Raw genomic sequence first — 18,720 nt, 5'->3', positions numbered from 1 at the left:
TTAAGAGGACTTTTGTGAGGCATGGTGCATATGAACACAAAACACAGCAACAACAGAGGAACAAGAATCCTGAGGCTGCCCAAGTCATCTCTCTGGTCTCCAAAGAGCAATTAAACAAGGGCCAGCCAATGCAGCCACCTTTAATTGAACTATAATTAAAAAAGAAAACATAAGTGTAAAAAGAGACTTGGCTAGAAAGCAAAAAAAAATAAAAAAAAAAATGGAAAAGAGGCAAGCAGATGGAAACAATTGATAGTGGGATCCCAGGTGTAGTCATGGGTGCAGCTAATCGATTGGTGACAGAACACGTCTCTCTCACTCTTAGGCTTAGTCTTCCACTCAGTCTCTGTCCCTCCCAGTTCATCTCCAAGTTTCATTCAATTGATGCTGTGGAAGGAGCCGACCCAGCAGGTTCATTCAGTGTGGGTTAGAGTCAGTACACATTGTAATCACATTTGTGATACTTCAAACTGTTCAGTCCATAACCAGTAAAAACATCGATAGAATAGGCATAACATCCAACATCAGGACACTGGACATCAGCTGTCCTTTCAGACCACAGATAATGACTTGCTTCCAACAAAAAAAAAACACACAGAGTGCAGCAAACACATGAAACAGCAAACACATGAAACAGCTTCTGCACTATAAGATCAATACTTTTGTCAATATTGAATGTGTCACTTATTTGCTGAGTGACTCCTTCAGACAGCACTGATGCACAACGGTGACAAACAACTGTGCACACTTGTGTGTAGCTAATATCTGAGCAGCGGAGGAGAAGGACAGCATCCTGTTTTCCAGCCACTGGCCAGCTGCTTGGATTTATTGGGGAATAAATGAAAATGGATGGAATGTGATGGAGTGTGCACACAAGAAATGAGGGAACATGCTGTCAGCAGGAGATGATGGTGGACAAACGCCTGGGTGGAAGACAGTGGGACAGATCAGAGGAGCAGTGGAGGTGACTGTGTAATTGATACTGATAAGTAGTTTTTTTTAACTCCTGTGGAAATCTGCCAACACAAAGAAGAGGGGACTTCTTTCAAAAAAAAAAATCTTAGCCTACAACATTACAAATGAAATTATAATTTTATATATTTTTGCCAAGTTGTAGCAGTTTTATTTTATTATTTAAAGCTGGGATATCAGTTGAGAGGCACAGAAGTCTTTATGCTGCACATGAGCCTTGTAGAGAATAGAAGGTTGATCCTAAATTTGAGAATACAGAAAAAAAAAATACTGGATTTATGTTTGAAGCGAGGAGAACAGGCAACAGGACTGTTGGACTGATGAACAGGACTGATGTTACAGAGAAGATGCTAGCATCTACTGACATGTAATCTATAGGCACCTTGTGACCAGGGTACCTATGCCCAATGGACTCAACCCAAAGTCCTGTCTATGGCCCAAATTAGAGAGACTTCCCTAATTCATTATCCTGCAGCTGCACTCAGAGCTGACCAAAGCAATTTCCATCTGCCAGCCGTGTTCTAAATAAATATGTGTTTCACCAAGCAAGCCTAAAACAAGCAGTTGGTGAGTACAACACCTGATCTGAGACTTCATTTGCAGTAATAGTTGGAGAACTCTCATTAAAACTTGTGATATGCCAAACGTGGAAAAAAACAAAAAACAAACAAAACAAAACAAAACTGAAAAATATTCATTCATTCTTCAAACTTGAACATTTCAAAAATATAGGTTGTTTAACTGAATGGACTATAGGTTGTTTGGACTGAATGATCACAACTTTTTTTTTCCAAAGGTCACATCATAAAAATATAAAAGAGTATTTTGTAATGTACTAAATCATCTAAACCAGATGGGGTCAACTTTGCATTTCCCTTAATTTATTAAAGGTAACATATCAACGAATATCACTGCTGATCTGTTGAAATCACACAACTTATAGAATAATTTGATTTGTGTTTTACAAAAAGATAGCAAAGCTGATGAGGCCCAATGAGAGACAAAGTTAAAAAATGCTACAGTTAAAACAATTCCATCAGTAGCTCTGCATCCAAAAGATGTAAAATAAATCAATATTCATGATATTTTAGGTTTTCAGGGTCCTGTCAGTGTCTTGACTTTATTTTTAGATGTGCACACTGTTGTCACATCATGCTATCAAATGAGACAGTTGCAGGATGTTTGGCTCATGGTTCACATGCTAGCTATGATCAATATAATCAATAAGTCATATTGTGTGAAACATTCTGTGTTTTACAAACACATAGCAAAGCTGATCAGCCCTCTGATGAGGCCCAATGAGAGACAAAGTTAAAAATTACTACAGTTAAAACAATTCCATCAGTAGCTCTGCAAATAATTTTTTGTGCTCACCTGTGTTGGGAGGCATGGATAAAAGAGTGCAGGCATCTGCTCCCTGTCCCACTGATGGCGACGACAATAAAGTCTTGGCAAGGAAGGCGGAGATGGGCTGAACCAGCAGGGATGTGAGACTCCCTCCAGACCCAGCTAGCACGGAGAACAAAACAAAGGACAGGCAAGAAAAAAAAAAAAAGACAATTAAAGACTATCTTTTGGATCTTCCTGCAAACCAACAAAATGACATTTTATGCAGTGTAGTTTATAAATTGTACTAGATTAAGATTCTTACTCTGCATTGTGATATAGTATATGTTTTAAAATCACTGACAAGATGCCAGTTGATGCTGTTCAATAAAATAAAATATACTCAGTCCTTCTTGATTTTAACATTTTTTTAAAAAAGTACAAACAGGATCAGTTGGAGATGAGGATACATGTGAAATAAACACTGAATAGGAGCTTAATTAAAAATAAGAGCTAAATGTCTCTTTAATCCGTCTGAGCCCGTCCCTGTTTGAAGCAGTGCAGTACAATAAGATAAAAAAAGGATGTCACTACAAATAATTTAGACCCTTAGAAAACATATCTATTCAATATTTGGATTTTACCAGTTGTATGGCTGTCTCTCGCTATATATATGAGCGACTGGCAGCCCAAATGAACCAGCTGCTACAAAGTGGGACTCACCCTGAATGGTTAACTGAAGGGCGGACAATCCTAATCCAGAAGGATCCAATAAAGGGTCCAGTCCCACCCAACTACTGACCAATAACCTGCCTCTCCACAACCTGGAAGCTCATGTCAGGTATCATAGTAGCCAAGATAAGCAAACACATGGAGAAACACATGTGGTATCAGTGTAAATAGCAGAGGAGCCAAACACCAATTCCTCATAGACCACACAGTTGCCAGAGACTGCAAAACCCGAAACACCAACCTGTGCATGGCTTGGATTGATTACAAGAAAGCCTATGACTCAATGCCGCATACTTGGATCATTGAATGCTTAGAGATGTATAACATCAACAGGACTTTGAGAGCCTTCATTGCAAACTCGATGAAGCTGTGGAAAACCACCCTTGAAGCCATCTGTAAACCACTTGCACAAGTGTCCATCAAATGTGGCATATACCAAGGAGATGCTCTGTCCCCGCTACTGTTCTGCATAGGCCTGAACCCCCTCAGCCAAATTATCAACAAGACTGGCTACGGATACCGACTCAAAAATGGGGCTAACATCAGTCATCTTCTCTACATGGATGACGTGAAGCTGCACGCCAAGAGTGAGCGAGACATCGACTCACTGATCCACACCACCAGGATCTACAGCACGGACATTGGGATGTCATTTAAACTAGAGAAATGTGGTCGGCTGGTCACAAAGATATCAGTAAATCCTACCAATGGCTGGAAAAAGCTGGACTCAAGGACAGCACAGAGGCCCTCATCCTGGCCGCCCAGGAACAGGCCCTAAACACCAGAGCAATAGAGGCCCAGATCTACCACACCAGACAAGACCCAAGGTGTAGGTTGTGCAAGGAGGCCCCTGAGACAATCCAGCACATCACAGCAGGGTGCAAGATACTGGCAGGGAAAGCGTACATGGAGCGACATAACCAAGTGGCAGGCATAGTGTACAGAAACATCTGTGCAGAATATGGACTGGAAACCCCGAGATCAAAGTGGGAAACACCCCCAAAGGTGGTGGAGAACGCCAGAGCTAAGATCCTGTGGGACTTCCAGATCCAGACAGACAAAATGGTAATGGCGAACCAACCAGACATTGTTGTAGTGGATAAACATCAGAGGAAAGCCGTTGTGGTAGATGTAGCAATACCAAGTGATTGCAACATCAGGAAAAAAGAGCACGAGAAAATGGAGAAATACCAGGGCATCAGGGAAGAACTAGAGAGGGCCTGGAAGGTGAAGACCACAGTGGTGCCTGTGGTCATCGGGGCCCTCGGGCAGTAACCCCCAAACTGGATCAATGGCTACAACAGATCCCAGGAACAACATCAGACATCTGAGTCCAGAAATGTGCAGTCCTTGGCACAGCCAAGATACTGCAGGACCCTCAAGCTCCCAGGCCTCTGGTAGAGGACCCGAGCTCAGAGGATAAGAACCACCCGCGGTGGGTGAGAAGGGAATTTATATATATATATATATATATATATATATATATAATATATATATATATATATATATATATATATATATATATATATATATATATATAAAACACATTACAACAATATACAACCTTTTTACATTGCAACAACAACAATAAATTGCTAATGATAATTTTAAATTTTAGAAATTTAAATTGTTCCAAACAGCAGCCCAGATGCCATTAAAGGGGAATGAATACTTTTGTGGATGCCAATTTATAACAACAGCTGTGACTCATTGGTTTAGACAAATATATGCCACATCAGTGATGCATCTATCAATATCTGGTCTTTGCTTGAGGATATACCACCCGACTTCATTCTTCAAAAGAAACTTGCTTGTCCTTAATTATAACAAATGCACAAAGTTTTTCAAATTACGACAGGACCAAGACAAAATGATGATACATGCTCAAAAATGATATGTAACATTTCTCCAACTATTCATCAGCTGAACAAATGATGATGGTCACAGTTTTTTCCCCAAGAAAACTGAGTAAATGAGTAAATTAGTTACTATTAATCTCTATAACTGCAACACAATTCACCAAAAAACAAATCAAAAACCTTTCTATCATATGTGATGAAGTCAGCTGTTCTAACCACTGCACAAACAAGTTCAGTAAGAATTTTCAATCAGATGTGTTCACAAGAAGAAAATGGAAACTCAATGCAGAAAGACCTTCCAACCCTGACTCTAATTTAACACTTTTATAAAATCTAGCTTGCATAAAATATCATTATAAACAAGACATATGTTGGTTACATGTGACCTTTATTGTCTCAAATCTGTAGAGAAGTTTATCTCAGAAAAATAAAATGTGTATGCAAATTCTCAGAAATGTCTTAAATACTGTTTTGTTCCATTTTCTTGCCAATATCCAGATAATCTACAATCAGTAATAACTCAGTAAAACAGGGTCAGTGTTGCCAAATATCTAATTTCTTCAGATAGTTTTATTATGTGTACTCAAGTATCTTATGATGCATCACATTATATCCCAGCTACCCTTGCAGTTGATACATATTTTGTTCTAAGTTTGTTAAGGATCAATGTTCTAACCTTAGCAGAAAGGAGAAGTTCACCATCCAATGGAAAATCCCTCGGGGACTGTTTGAACCAAATTTATGGTGGATGACTTTCTGCCACACTTCTAGAAAGTGTCACTGCAGCACTCCAGCCCACAAGATGATTAATAATCCATGAACCACATGGGAGACATGACAAGAGGGTGTACAGGGATGGGAGAAGGCAAAGGGGTGAGAGACTGAGAAAGGAAAGGCAGCCAGAAGTAAAAATGACAGCGCAAGTCTTGAGACATTTGGAGAAGATTGGAAAGAAAGAAGTCCTGGAGGAGAAGAGATGAGGGTATGGAGAGGAGGGGAGCAGATAAGACAAGGGGTGAATAGCAGATGAAGTGGCAAGAGAAGAAAAACTTTAGAGAAGATGAGCGGAGAGGAAACCGAAGAGATGAGAAGACTTAGAGGAGAAGAAGAGGTCGTGCTGAGGCAAATAGAAAGGATATGTGCAGAAGAGCTTGGAAAGACACTCAAGAAGAGTGCAAATGAGAAGTGGACCAGGTTCAATAAGTAACCGTTTGAGATTGACCATTACTTGCTTTAGATCAAAGCCTAAAATATGAATGAAAAACCACAAATGCAACAATTCAATCATAGAAAAATCTATTGTCAGTTTCTTTGTGTTAAATAAATAAACAATTTAGTTATTTATTATTTAAAAATTTAGTACTTATTTCACATCTCGTCGGAGTCATGCAGAACTGATCTAATTGTTTCCATAGCAACAGCATTTGCTTAGGGGAAGTTTGCTTTGTAAAAGAATAGGCTGTGAAACCACAATTACTGATTTGGCAGTGACTTCAGAAGACTTTGGGAACAATTGTTCCCTTGCTCCCAAAAACAAAACTGACCCAGCTGGAAAAAACAGAAGAGAGTTCCTACACATGTTCAGATTGAAAAATAGGTGGGTGAATGCCAAACACTTTTCCCCAAGAGAGATCTCCCTACTTCTAACGGAACTGAGAGAGAAAAAACTGACACCAGACTTGGGAAGACAGTTTGAAAAAGCACCAAGCTGCATTAGTCTGGTTTGAGGTGATTCTTCTGGAACCTGTTGGAGAAAAAAATATCCCAACTTCAGAACGAATGCTTTTAACTTAAAAGTGCTCTGTGGTTCCTCCTATCAATATGAGAGTCTGGGTGAGAAGGCACCATGTCAGAAAAATGAAGTGGAAGCTGCAGGATCTTCAGAACAAACAGGTCTACTGATTATCCCTCTGTCTGGACACAAGATTAAAATAAAATAAAATACAATAAAAGCCAAAATAAATGGTTATATGCCAGACATAGAAAACTGGGATGCACTCCATGCCATGATGTTCAGAATTTAGGATTTATTGCATCTTGTGTTGTTGCTATTGCCAGTGGGGAGATTGAGGAAAATATATTAACCAAACAGTCGTGATTTTGGACTGTGGCAGGAAGATGGAGCCCCTGGAGAGAAACCTGCAAACAGAAAACCTGTAAAATCTCTTTACCTTTATCTCTTGAATTTTCTTGTCTTTGGTCATAAATACTCATAAAAGTATCATATATGGAAGAGCCTTTAGTTTGGACATCTTGAACAGTCTTGGTGACCCATTGGGTTCCAATGAATGTATGACTGATAAAAATCCAGCCTGACAAAACAAATTTTTTTATGCTCATGTAAAAACAGGAAAGTCCTTGTTCCAATCCTTATTTCTTTCCTCACAATCTTTTAAGTATTTTCTTATAATGCTTCTCATTTTTCTCCTGGAATTAACCACTCTACAGCCCTTCTCCTCTTTTCTCCATCCTCTGAATGTTCAGTAAAGCGAGAACTCAACAAATCAATAGTTGGGCAGCATCTACGCTCTGTAAATCAGCCTTTCCATTACTGGACACTGATATTGACTGATACCTGGATTGACAGACTGGCTCTAAAGTGCAATTTTTCTTTGTGTGTTGGTGGGTCTGTGTATATGTGCAGGGCACTGACATCTTGACATATTCACAGAGGCAAGACATCTGCTGTTACAATGATGTAGAGGGGAGGCAGAAATCAGCCAACTACTTAGATGAAAAACTGTCAAGAAGCCTTTGAGGAACTGAAAGTAACCATTGGCTTTCCCCAACTGATGTCTTTGTATCATTGGCAGTGTTCCAGCTTATGTTTTGTTTTTGCCTCAAGAAAAAATAACTGACATCATTCTAATAATTTCTATCTAAATCTAACAAAAAGGAGGAAGCTACTATGTGGACATGGGGTGACAACTGTAAAAGGTTTCATTATACAGTGACGCTATTGGAGCCTTATTATGTAATGTTGAAAATTACATAATACATATTGCTATGTTTCCTCTTTCAAATCAAATGTATTTTGTTTCACTACTTTAAGCATGATAACATAAGGTTGGAAGATTTTTAATAATAGACAATGTTCTTTTCAGGAGGTCAAATATGTGGTAAAACGTTAAAAAACACAAGTATCTTATGAATGGTTTGATCACATGTAGTCTGTACAAGACTTGGAATTTCTTAAGCACAATAATGTCAATCCCATGACTTTTATTTAAAATGTTTATAATTTTTTAAATACAGAATTCAAAGAGATTTTTATTTTGTGTCAACAAAATAATAATAAAAAAATGATGTTCTTGAAAAGTGAAAATAGATTAAGAAGTATATAATGCACTTTTGTTGTCATTGAACTGACATTAAATGTGACAAATATGAACTAAGCAGCATTTACAGGAACATATGTCCAGCCACCTGGCCAAAAGGCACAGCTGATACAGCAGCTGTGACTAAGAAGACAGAGTGTTCACGGACCAATTGGAAGGCCAGTAGTTCAATCCCTGGCATCTCCACATCATTTATCAAAGTGACCTTGTGGAAGACACAAAACCCCACTTTACCCCTGCACTATGCTTGGTGCATAAAGGATGGAATACTAATAAAAAGCTTTGACTTGAATGTATTACTACATACAACATGTGTCAGTAGATGAGGTTTTTGGTCATGTGTTTGGGGCATGAGGAAGGAGTGAGTCAATTACAAAGAACCAGAGCAGAACTGAAGTAATCCTTACAGTTTTTCATCCTCTGGATAAACCTAGGGATCAACACCAGGATCTCGTCATGGCCCAAAACTTTTGACAAGTAAAATGAGATCTCCTGTGGCACGTCGCCTAACAGATTGATGATCAATCTACACTGCATACATTCTGCAATTTTAATTACCACAACTGCACAACTGTGGAGTCTTCATCATGGAGTGAGCTAAGACTCCACACTAACCTGAAAAAGTCATTTTATGTGACCACTTAGAAATCAGCAATGAGGAGTCGGGGAATATTTGACTGTTGGAAACCTTCCCTGTGGTTCTGACATTAACTCCAACAGTAGCTGCATTTTGATTGACCATATAACTACACAGTTTGACATTTCTAAAATAAATGTGCTAAATGTAAATACACAAATTCTGAAAAACATGTTTTTTGATTCAAAGTTTTGGCTCTAGGCTCATGTGGGGTTTTGGTTCATTTTGAGAAACTGCAATAGAAACAGTTTTTTGGCATGACATAAGTCAGATGTTTTAGAAATACATTTTTATGAATCTGTTGATCTTCATTTATTCTGATCAGAACCATTTTTCTATTCTTACGTTATAATTGCTCGGTTTTAATTACGCTTAATGACATTCATGCAATGGTACAATGCATCGCAAAAGGCCTGCTTACAATATGAGATCATGGCCATTAAATAATGAAGCACAACACCAATGTCTTAAAAATCTAAAAGAAAATCCTAATGTCACACACAGTTGACAAAGTTGTGCAGAATTCTAGAGAAAACTAAAATAAAACAGAGGATAAAGAAACAAAAAAATGACATGAAACTAATGCAATCCTTGAAAGGATCTCAGTGATCAAAGCAAAAGAAAAATGCATTACAGCTATTAAGCTCAGTGGGAGTCACGTCACCACATCACCCCCCCCCCCCACCCACACACACACAACACACGCACAGAGACAGAAAAGACTCGATCTGGAAAAAAAAAATTCATTCTTTCCCACAACTTTCTCCTTACAGCCTGATGAAGTCAAGTGCAAAAATTCATGTTTAGTGTTTTGTTTTTTTCTAGTAAATTAATATACTGTGGTTTGTTCAGTGGTAACCTTCAAAGGTTTCAGTGAGGATTTTCAGTTATTTCCACATTGTTTACATTATGGTAGCTTAATGTTTGATGATCTGAAGCATGTGAGTGTGACAAAAACAAAATTTGCAATGCAGTGCCATGAAAAACCCTTCTCACCACGGACAGGCATGAGCAAAAAAAGACCACATTCCAAATTATATGGAAATTGTTAAAACTAAAATGCATGATGCAAATATTTTGAGCTAAAATTCTAACATTATATATGCCTGTAAGTAGCAAGCCTGGACATTAAAATTGTTATGCAACAAGATTGGCAATTCTAGGTATTCTGTACTTACACTTAATATTCTCTTGCTCCAATAAAGAAATCCAAATATATATATAAGAATGCAGAGCCAACAGGTGCTGCTTTGTGGGTTTTCATCACTGCTGTTATAAAAGACTGGCTGTGGTTTGATGTCCCCAAACCAATCCAAAGAATAAGTAATCCCTCTCTAATGATGATGGTGTTTTAATGAAAGTTTAATGACACCCTTAATACCCTGGTGTACTAACTCTCACCGTGTGCCAAAAACTGAGAAAGATGAGGGGAGAACAAAGACTAAGAGAGGAGCCGAGGCTGTGGTTAAGAGACAAGACTATTAACTTTTCTGCTTGGGATCCTGAAGGGTAACAACTACATGTCTTCATTCCACAAGTGAATGCAACTCCTGGTTTACATTCAGACAGTCCACTTCTCATCCAGAGTTTTTTCTCTTTGCAGACCAGACAGCAGGCCAAAGGTGCATCTAAATCAGTATTCATACAACAGAAGTACAACTGAAACCAGAAGTTTAAATACTCCAAATAAAAAGACACACCGTTTTCCTGTCTGAGGTTAAATCAATAAAATCTCGTCTTGTTTAGCTGACTTAAGATTCACCAAAAGTGTTTCTATTTGAGAAATGCCACAGTACTGAGAGAGAGAAAGGCTTGGTATTTGTGTGTAATTTTCTTATTCTTGTGTAACATTTTAATGTTATAAAAAACTGAATATGAGGTTTTCATCATGGCTATGATCAACCTAATTACAAGAAAATATTGCAATGTTTCACACTGTAATGAATCTATATGTACACTTTCCAAAGTTAATGCCAACAATATTCAACTTTTTCATTATATTCAAATACTTTTGAGCTGCACTTATAGCTTTATAGAAAAGTAGATAAATGTCTTCATGACATTCATATGATGTCCTCATGTCTGCACATACCTGCAGTTGCTTTGTCTGCTGAACAGTTGTTTTTGTCTGGCTCTGTTGAGGCTTTGTGACATTGCCCCTCATCAATAACACAGATGCAGAGGAAGCGTCTGCACCTTCACCACTCCTCTGCTGTACGTGACTGTATGAAGCAATAATCTGATGCTGAAAAAACTTTGTCCCTCAGAGGTAAAAGTGTTGCCAGTGGCAGTTTGTCTAGTTTATTAGTGAAAGACCTGCACTAGATCAGGAGTTGTTATTCAGTGATTAATTTTTATAACAACTGAGGGTAACAGTTACTTGATGATACTATAAAATGGCCTGGAAAATAGATAATACTTCCCCTTTAAAGCTGCCACCATCATCTTTGAGGGTGGTGTTCAGAGGTCATTTGAGTTCAACACTTTTTTCATGCAAGACAAGAAAATCAGCTTTAGTCTCGTAAATGTTTGAATGTTTGCTGTGACCAACAGGATGGCTGTCTTCTTGCCACTGATCAGTAAGATTCAGACCTCTGGACTTTACTGATAGGAGACATTCCTAATGCTGGCTTGTCAGCATATTCTTCCACCTGAAAGCTAGGCAGAAGAAAAGCAACAACAATCAGATGATGTTGACCGGGCCACTACAGACCCGAGATAGGAAATACCCCAATAACACCTCACAATTATGCTTGTGTTATTGCATAAAATACCTGTGTGAGGCGTGGCAAAAACTTGCTTCACATATTCTTTATGGACATTGTGCTTTAGCCCTGACATACTGGTCCACTTTATCAGTTTGCTTTAGGACACTGCATGACGTGATAATGGGCGGCAAGGGAGAACTCTGTTGCTTAAACAGAGAAGAAAAGTGTTGCTGGTGGCACTGAGTCTGGTTTTATGCTAATAGGAAAACAGCAGACCACCGTCTGCAATCAGTTATCAATCCAATTGGTAATGGCTGAAAATTAACAAAAGCTGCTGTTTAAATGAGATTTTCAAAGAGGGAAAAACACATTTCATTTGTTAGTCTAAGAGCATGTTGCCTGTCTCAGTACACAGAGAATAAAATGAAACAAGAACCATTATTCCCATTTATATGATAAAAGGTATGTGGCCAGTCAGAAGTCATCAGATATACTCAGGATGTTTTATTCAGGCTACAGAGATGTTAATAAGGAGGTCAAGGCCCAAAATTACTTTTTCTTACCAGGAAATGAAGCAGAAGCACAGCGACACCAGGGTCAACCACAGCTGAATACACAGCTACGCAGTAAATTTGTACACACACAGGTCATACCACTTGGCGTTTCTTCCACTTGACAAAATGAGTGGCTTTGCCAGATCTCAGCAGCTTGCTCTGCAGTGTGCACACATGAGAACATAATGAGATTAGAACTGAATCAGCCTTTAGCCACTTTCACTCTGATCTGGGAACACAGCCACTTGTAGAATTATTCATTCCTGTTAAGTTCCATTATATTTTGTTATTTGACAACCACATGTTTCAATTTCCAATTATATTGAGAAATTGAAAACATGGAAAACAACATGAAACTACTGTAAATATACAGTGTGATATGAATGTATGTGTCAATCTGTTGTTGCCTTATTGAAAGCTGTTGAGCTGTGGATCTCTGTAGTTCTTCCAGAGTTGCCATTTACCTCTTGGTGGTTGGGCCATAAAACACCAACAAAACAACACATGGTGGTTATAAAACTATGTAAAAAGGTGTGGGTGTATATCCAAGGAAGTTTATCTTGATGATTTGGAACTTGTTCAGGTTATTGGGGTCCAAAATGGTGAAAATATTAAATAGTTAAAATGTTAGCTAACACACATGTATTTGTGTCTCTCTGTTGCAAATACACATTTCTATGGCAAGAGATTCTCAAGCACTGGTCTTGTTCTTCATTCAGAGGAGAAAACTTGATTGAAAAGCAGCTACAACAAAGAATGAACGCTTCATATGCTTCAAAGACAAGACAGAATGCAGGTGAATAACTGGAGAGGAGAGAAAATGCCTTTGACCTCTGACACTGCTGTCGGTAATCTTCTTTCTCCTTATTTTACATTTAAATAGAAATTGATTTGCTTTCTGGAATGGAGGAAGCTTGAATGGTCATGGTCACAACAAGTCCTTATGGGGTAAATCATGTCTGCATATGGCCAGATTCAGGTTACAGTTTCACACACTGGGAGCTGCAGGAAACAAAGGCCAGAAAGGATGGCACTGATCTATTACTCACAGGATGCAGCTTAACAGAAGATGGGAACATGGAAATGGAGAACAATTGATTTCATTTACTCTGAGTTAATCTAAACTATGTTTCTGACCAGATGTCAAAACATGTTAGGGAATGAAACAGTTCACCATAAGCTGATTCTAGAAATATAGAAAACTTCATTCTAGTTGTATAGATGTTTCTTGTCTAGCTACAGAATTTTCATCAGTTCTTTTCACCATCAAGCTTCCCATCTGACACAAAAAGTTATGTCATACAATGTCGACTGGCCAGTAGACATAAAATCTAACATCTGCATGTTTTCACCAATCTGTCTGGTAACGACACAGAGGCTGATGCCAATTTTGTATGATCTTATTCTAATGACCATAACCTGCACAGGTTGTCAGTACAATTACATTATTTCCACAAATTTAATTAGATCAAACATCTGCTACTCAAGTATATCTTGAGGCAGAGCTACTTTTAGACCAATTGGCCGATCATAACCCGTTTTTCACATGGCAGAATGTAGGAAAGATTAAAGGAATGCAAAACTGTTGACTTTAATGAGGCAGTATCAAATGATCTTTTTTGCCTATTAAACAGAATATTACTGATGCTGTGATACTAAGTATCAATTGTAAGTCTGAGCACTAAATGAAAAACATAAAATAAAATTTATATTTTATAGTTTCAGTTTGTTTCTCGTTGCCTGCCTAATTTGCCCATTTTAACAAATTAATCACTTATGACTGAAACTATTAAGTTATTATAGATTTATTTTTCTTTTTATGTTATTTTTCCATATGTTCTTCTTTCCAATGCATTCCCACACAACACATTTTTTATATTACTTTAATGTATGAAAAAAAAAAAAAACTCAGCAGCGACAACATAATTAAATGTCAAGTTAAGTAAATCTCCTTTTTCTGTGCCTACATTTGATATTTTACCTGCTGAGGCAAAGTCCCTGCAGGCAGAGCATCTATTCTTAGTTCTCTCCTGGGCATAGTGAAGCAGTGAGGCACATATGTCGAAATTCCCCACTGGACTTGAAAATGCATTGAGATAACATTCAAAAGCCGTCATCTGGATGACAACAATGTTATTTATGTGTGTACAATTAGCCAAACATGCTCCCAATAAGCTACTTTTTCAATCTGTTAACATGAAAATGAACAGAGCTGAAGCCAGGGTGTATAAATAGCATCGCTATCATTACTTCAAAGTGCAAAGATCCATTCTCAAAGTGGAGTTAAACTACAGTATAGCTGATAGCTTTGATACATGACTCAATCTGACTAACAGTGAGTGAAGGATAACAGGGAATGAGTTGGGAAATGTTTATTTTGGTATTGCTGAAAATGGAGTAAAGGTCTTTATTACCAATGGTTACTTGTCTTTTGGCCTGTTGTGCATATTTCTCTTCATAGCACTCCCTTTTGCCATGCACTGTAATTGAGTGTGTGACAATACAAACACCTCATTCTGTCATTGTCACTGTGCTAACAGGCTCATTGGACTGCCTTGTTATCCAACTCAAACAGCCCGACTCAAAGAAACCACAGCGCATTTCCATAATGTTATTGACTGAGTGCCGAGACTCGACACTGCCTGGAATGTGCACACTTATCGTGCTATTTGCATGACTATTACCTCGGAAAACTGCGGTTCTTGACAGAAGTCAAGGAGAGCCAATTTGAAGCTCTGTTGCACAGCAGCCTCCTCCAAACCACCTACACGTAAATCTTAACACGCAAGAATCCAGGCAAGACGTGAAAAGCAAAGGGTTTCTGGGTTAAGGAAGTAGAATAAAGTATCGTAATGAAGGCCAACTGTGTCTTTTTAGTGGGTTAAATACACTCTTGAAATGCATGATGGATCAGCTGTGAAATAGGCTGGAAAGCAAAGTTCAGTAAAGCTGGCATGACTGTAATTTCAAACAGGAAGTACCTGACTATCTTTCTGACTGGATGTCAGGTGCCAGCAAACGTGCTCGGTTTGTGGGATTGCATATGACACGGGAGGCAGGTTTAGCAGCTGTGATAGCATTAGAGGATTATGTGAGCAGTACAAGGCGCCTCATTGAGTGTAAGGCTGCACAATTGGTGCCCTTAACACCTGACTAAGGCTTTTTGTCATGCCTTAATCAAGCTTGATTATAAGTAAGGCTATAAATAAGGGGCCTATTTATTACCTACATGCTTTCACATAGGTAATAGATTTGACCAATTGAGTACACTGACCCAACTAGAGATCAAAAACATTTGTTGATATCAAATACAAATATTACATTTACCTCAGAGTCAGAGTCAAACTGACTATGAGCTTTCTTAACTCTCTGTAAGGCTCTGGAGTTGAGACACCCAATGGTCAAACATTATGACTTTTCCTAAAATGGCTCACACCACTTAGCATCATTTATAGCGCAATCAATTACCTATGTTACCTTCAGTTATAAAAATGGTGAATATATCAAATATGGCATAAAAAAAGTTTACATCATAATTTAATGCCTTGAAATTGGATATCTCTCTCTTAAAAAAACTGAGACTCCGCCTTCAGGAACTCATCACAACATGGCTCAAGGTGTTTGCTGATTGCTGTGAGCTAGTCTGGAGGATCTGATTGGGGAAGTCACAGGGAGGGGTGCTCTGTGACTTGGAAAATGCACCTCAGAGCCGTTAATATTTCATGCTTTTATTTTGGTAACATTAATTGGAATATATTTATAACAACAGAACTACCGGAAAAGGTTGACTGCAGAAAAAGAAAATGTTAATAGCAAGAAAAATGCATAAAAGGCACATGAATTTAAACTTCAGTCAATAAGGGAAGAAGTAACGGAACTGAAGTTTAAGTTTTTTGGGGGTTTTTTGCGACTGCTTAATTAATGATTAATTTTAAAAAAATATCAATGTGACAAGCTGTGCTTCACTAATAGTAAAACAATTGTTTAGTTTTTTTTCTCTTGTTTAGCTCTTATGGTGGTTGATGACAAACAAGGACACCTTGTTTTCACCATCAGTTCCAGACTTCTCAAAGTTGACTGAATGCTACAGTTTAACTGCATCTAAACCACTTTCTTTCCCAGAGGTAAATAACTTCAGCATATAATCAGTTAGCATTTTTTTAAAATAACTGAATATAAGGACATACAATTTTTTTTTCACATGACTTTTCAGAAATTTAAAAGGAAGGGATGAGTGGCATTCCCTGACATCCACTTTTATTACTTGGCAGTTCCTTAAAGCACAGAGAGAATAACAGTTCTTCTTCACTGCAGATGAAAGGATTTTAATTTGATGCAGTTTTACCAAATGAGGTCAAACATAGCTCTTCATACCTTTTTAATCTTTAGTTTTCCTAGAAACATCTGCCTTAACTTGTTTGGAGCATTTATCTGGACGTTTTCTTCTACTGACCAGTAAAAACATCAAATCAAAGAATTATTTTTGATTATGTCAAATAATCCAACATCAAATATTAATGAGTTGAGTTTATGTGTTTTGGTAGATGCCCGACTTCCTATGAAACATTATTTTATGGCTGCCATTTTATAAAAGATATTTTTAAATAATCTACAAAATTTTGATTTCACTGTGTGTCCAATAATTTACAAAAGCTGCATCTTGAAAGATTAAGTTAGAACAGAACACAAATAGGAGTTATTGTTTCACAGACGACATCCACATAAAAAAATTCCCAAAGTGTCAAAAAATCAACGATTTTATTGTTTGGTATCTTGTTTTAAGACCGAAGGAAATTTATGTGCAGCCATACATTTAAAAAAAGTATTTGGAGAAAGGACTCTAGACTATTTAGTTGTGACTGAACTGTCAGTGACAAATCTAGCCAAGTCCATCTCCTACACTGAGAAACAATTTACTTTCTTTTAAATAAAAGAGATTGGACACAATGATCTGCAAAAGGTATTCCTGAAGACAGGAGTCCTGAAACTGAAGAAAGTGAATATTGAGTCGAGGATCAGGAGATTTAGCTGCACTGTAACTCAGAACTTTAGGACGAATGCAGCTACACAGGACTGAAACAAGGACTAACTGCAGAGTAGACTAAATATGGAACAAAAAATGTCCCATAGAATACTAAAGTGGTGGAGATCACACCATTTGTATGTCTTCTCAAATATCTGCAAATCAGTTTTACAAAAATAAATGTATTTTAATCTAATATTGCAAATATGGTAACAGAGCAGAGTCGGTGTGAAATCTATTCACAGGAACTCCGGACAGTTTTTAAAACCCCAGGCATCTTTATAAATATCTCTGAAAACCTTTTTAAAAGATATGAAAAGTGAATATTTCCAGCAGTTTCCTGTCTGCCTGTATCATTTGACTGGTTCTGTTAGCTGTGTGCAGATCTGCGCAGACAGCTGTTGGAGAAACACTCGTCATGAAATGTAGTTCATTTAAATTTACAAAGCAGGAAAAGTGTCTGTTTTATAAGATGTCTCATGACGTGATTAGTTGGAAAATTATTGAAATATGTTACAAGCAGAATTATAAACGAGTAATATTAAAACAAATAAATACATTGATGTCAGGCTACCACTTCAACAAACAACTTTGGATGAAAGCATTGTCAGCGGTTTGTGGAAAACTGCAGCTGTGCACCGAGTAATATTTAGATTTAGAAAGAAATGATGAAGCCATGTGCATTTTAAAGGACATTTTTAAAACACTATAGCGACAGTTAATCGATGAGTTAACTTAAAGTGATGTTCTCTGAAGTTGTTTATCACAGGGAGCTTGTTAAACAGCTGATAGATCATTACAGTGGTGGAAGCGAACAACACCGTCTGTTTTAAAGTTAGAGAATTAAAACAACTGTCATAAAATGAATCCATGCAGGTGACACATTAAGTACGAGATGAATATTTTATCTATGGATGTTATTACAAAACACAATGTGTGGAGAAATACTAGTCTAATGGATGGAGGTAAATACTGAACAGTCCTGAAGAGAAACCCGATAAATTCTGCAAAACACTTGAGGCTGAGATTCACCAGGTTTGCGTCGCTGTTTAAAACCTCACTGATGTTTTTTCCAGAGGTTAAATGAAATGCATGGCACTTTCTCAAATCCATGGATGTAAAAAGCAACAGTTTTCATGGAATACAAGGCTGATACATGAACTGTAGAAGATAAAGTCATGACTTTGTTTCCGTTCACTTACACAGGAACAGTCTGGGAATGTTGTTCAAAGTCCTCATTAAAGCTGCAGATGCTTATTTTTGGACTTCATTTTCATTTCAACAATCAGACAATCTGCCTGGGAAAAACCTGTGTGGTGCAACACACAGGAGATAATGCAACACTGGGGACAGACATGCTCTGTTCTTTCTTTCTGACAACCGGAGAAAATAATTGTTTTTGGCCCCTTTTCACATCACATGCCTCATATCTTTTGCCAGGCTTTTGCCCCTAGTAGTGAGGCAATCTCCTCTGTTGTGTTAATGTAGCTGCCATGTGTTGGGATTTTTTTGTCAGAATTCCCCTGACATGTTTAAATAATGACTGGTGCTGGTCAGTTTGTAATTGCTGC

The 18,720-nt window shown here is 37.8% G+C and overlaps 1 protein-coding gene across 1 annotated transcript in view; it reads right to left on the bottom strand.

The window, feature by feature from the left end:
• The window catches only part of LOC129379684 (inactive N-acetylated-alpha-linked acidic dipeptidase-like protein 2), a 312,373-nt gene that overhangs the window by 124,815 nt on the left and 168,838 nt on the right, over positions 1–18,720 (bottom strand). The window contains exon 9 of the mRNA XM_055060485.1: positions 2,347–2,481. Within this exon, the coding sequence (XP_054916460.1) occupies positions 2,347–2,481 (135 nt within the window). The remainder of the gene's footprint in view (positions 1–2,346; positions 2,482–18,720) is intronic.

Source organism: Poeciliopsis prolifica, unplaced genomic scaffold (assembly GCF_027474105.1).
Source record: "Poeciliopsis prolifica strain line A6 unplaced genomic scaffold, Auburn_PproV2 SCAFFOLD060, whole genome shotgun sequence".
NCBI lineage: Eukaryota > Metazoa > Chordata > Actinopteri > Cyprinodontiformes > Poeciliidae > Poeciliopsis > Poeciliopsis prolifica.
Note: the sequence above shows the minus strand (reverse complement) of the source record. Positions and strands in the feature narration are given on the sequence as shown.